Genomic DNA, 2,343 nt, shown 5'->3' with positions numbered 1-2,343 from the left:
CTCTCTCTCTCTCTCTCTCTCTCTCTCAGCATGCATAAATAAATGGAAAGTAAATTATCTATTCATGGGGTGGCCCTAGTTTTGTTAAAATGTCTCTCTTTACATTCAGTTAATCAATTTTAAAAAATTATTTATTTGTTTCTTTTTTTTTTCAGGAGCAGTTCATCGATGGGGAAGACTCTCCAAAGATAAAAACAAAAGAAAAACGAGAAAAATCGTATCCTTTGTACAATGTATGATTGGTCTAAATTGATGGCCATTGTCAATCTTTTCTTCAGTCGTGTTGGTTTTGCATACCTTCAATGTAAATGAATGTCAATTTTACAGAACAGTGATGATTTTCTACTGGTTTTGCCATGGTTCAAAACTTTTACTACCGGTACTTGAGTGTTTCAATCTATTGCAAACAAGTCCAAAATTTGTTTCTTAATTGTAGGTGTCTATTAAAATCATTTACATTCAGCAGCGTGCGTCTTTACTTGAATCACAGTATGAGTTGAGGGTGGGATCAGGAATTGTGAGAACTGTAACTTGTAACTGTTACAAGAATTGTCGTTCTTGCTTGACTGTAAGTTTAGCTCTGTTGGAAAGATATCATAGACATACATATGTGTGTCATGACGCAGTGGAATGAGGCGCTCGTCAATTTTTGGGCTTGTAGAGTTATTGGTATCATCTGAAAGGTTTTTCATTTGTCTTGTTTTCATTGAAAAAAATACTCATCTATCTTGAATAGAAGTCGAGATATTTGCGATTGATGCAAGTGAGGTTGCCTGGTTTCATTGGTAAAAATAGTGAGAAAATGGCTGCCAAAGTTTAGTAACTTCAGTAGCTTGAGAGTCCTTGTCAACTGTAAAAATATATTTTGTGCCCTTTTATTCATTTTTCTGTAAAATTCACATGGAAATGTGTTTTATATGGCTGGACATGAAAGGTGTAGAGCTGAAAAAAAAAATTTGATAAAAATTACCAAAATGGAGGAAAGATGTTCGTTTCAGATTTCATTATTTTGACAAGCACCTGATTTCATCACAATGCCTCACATATAGCTCTACATGTATTGCAGTGTTATGGTGTCATGGACATAATAGATAGCTCACGCCTTTATGTGAGCCCTTTTGTTTTTCCTTGACGTGGGTACCAGGTCCTCAAAGAAACAGAAAAAATGAAGAGCCCTACTTAAGTAGCCAGTTGGAGGATATGGAGTGGGACAAGTTTGTCAGTTGGTCAACTGTCGTCGTCGTTGGACTTCCTCATTGACGCCTGTTGCTGTTTTTGAACAATGTACTGTTTTGTACTTGGCCTGATTATTTACTTACATTGGACACCCCCCACACACACACACTCACACACACACACACTCTTTCCAACACTCAATACTCACACTGATGATGTCACACACTCGCACACACATTCATGCACAAACATACACTCGCACAAAATATGGGCTGTCAGTTTTGTTTAGTGTCAAGGGCCGACGCTGGCAGTGGTTCTGCTGGTTCTCTTTGCACTTGATTGGTTGGAGTGAGAACCTGAAGCTTCTCTTTGTTTCCCTCCTGAATGGCCTTAACGTTTGTGTGTTATTTGTGGCTGTCGAAGTGTTTATGTTTATGTGTGCATGGGATGCGGGTGGGGGAGAGAATGTTGGCTTTTTGAGATTCTCAGTTTCAACTTTGTAGTGAGGAACTAGACTCTGTCACACACTGTGTGTATGTGTGTCCCCGGGTGCATTTATTTGTGTGTGTGTGTGTGTGCATGCACGGATGAATACCCTGGGTAGGTGGGGGGGATCTAACTCCTGATGTGTGGATGTTCTGATACTCGGTGCACATATGGTGTATGGGCAGCTTCTTGGGTGGATGAATCGTCAAATGTGGTGGGTAAATTTGAATGTTCAGGGGTGTTTGTGTCCAACCGACATAGGTCATTGGATGATAGGTCGAGTCTAGTATTTTTTCTTCAACAGCCTGCCTTACAGGAGTAGGTGCTCTCATGTTTTTATGGTCAGTTGTTATGGGTTGCTGTGACTGAGAGCCCTTAAGGAGATTTTGGCTGTTACGAGGTTCGAGCAGAAGTAAAAGAAGCTTTTACACTTTGTAGCTCATTGTTCTTGTCATTTTTATTTCTATGTGTTCTTTTGTTGTTTTTGTTAAGATTACCCATGTCATCAATATTTTTGTGTTAAAATAATTTGTTTTTAAATTTGTGAAGATAACCCATGAGATCAAAATTATTTTTATGGTCTGGTATTTTTTATATATTTTTTTTTTAGGGGGGGGGTTTAAATACAATAACCCATGGAAATAAGAAATTTTTGTTTGTTCCCCTGTGCTTTGTCTGCAA

General features: G+C 38.3%; 1 protein-coding gene across 1 annotated transcript in view; it reads left to right on the top strand.

Moving 5' to 3' along the window:
- Positions 1-2,099, top strand: part of LOC101860889 (THO complex subunit 2) — a gene marked incomplete in the record, with an annotated part of 53,250 nt that extends 51,151 nt beyond the window's left edge. Inside the window, 2 exon segments of the mRNA XM_013081778.2 lie at positions 156-217; positions 1,145-2,099. Of these exon segments, the coding sequence (XP_012937232.1) occupies positions 156-217; positions 1,145-1,169 (87 nt within the window).
- Between the last annotated feature and the right edge of the window lie 244 nt (positions 2,100-2,343).

This window comes from Aplysia californica, unplaced genomic scaffold (genome assembly GCF_000002075.1).
Source record: "Aplysia californica isolate F4 #8 unplaced genomic scaffold, AplCal3.0 scaffold00145, whole genome shotgun sequence".
Taxonomy (NCBI): Eukaryota; Metazoa; Mollusca; class Gastropoda; order Aplysiida; family Aplysiidae; genus Aplysia; species Aplysia californica.
Note: the sequence above shows the minus strand (reverse complement) of the source record. Positions and strands in the feature narration are given on the sequence as shown.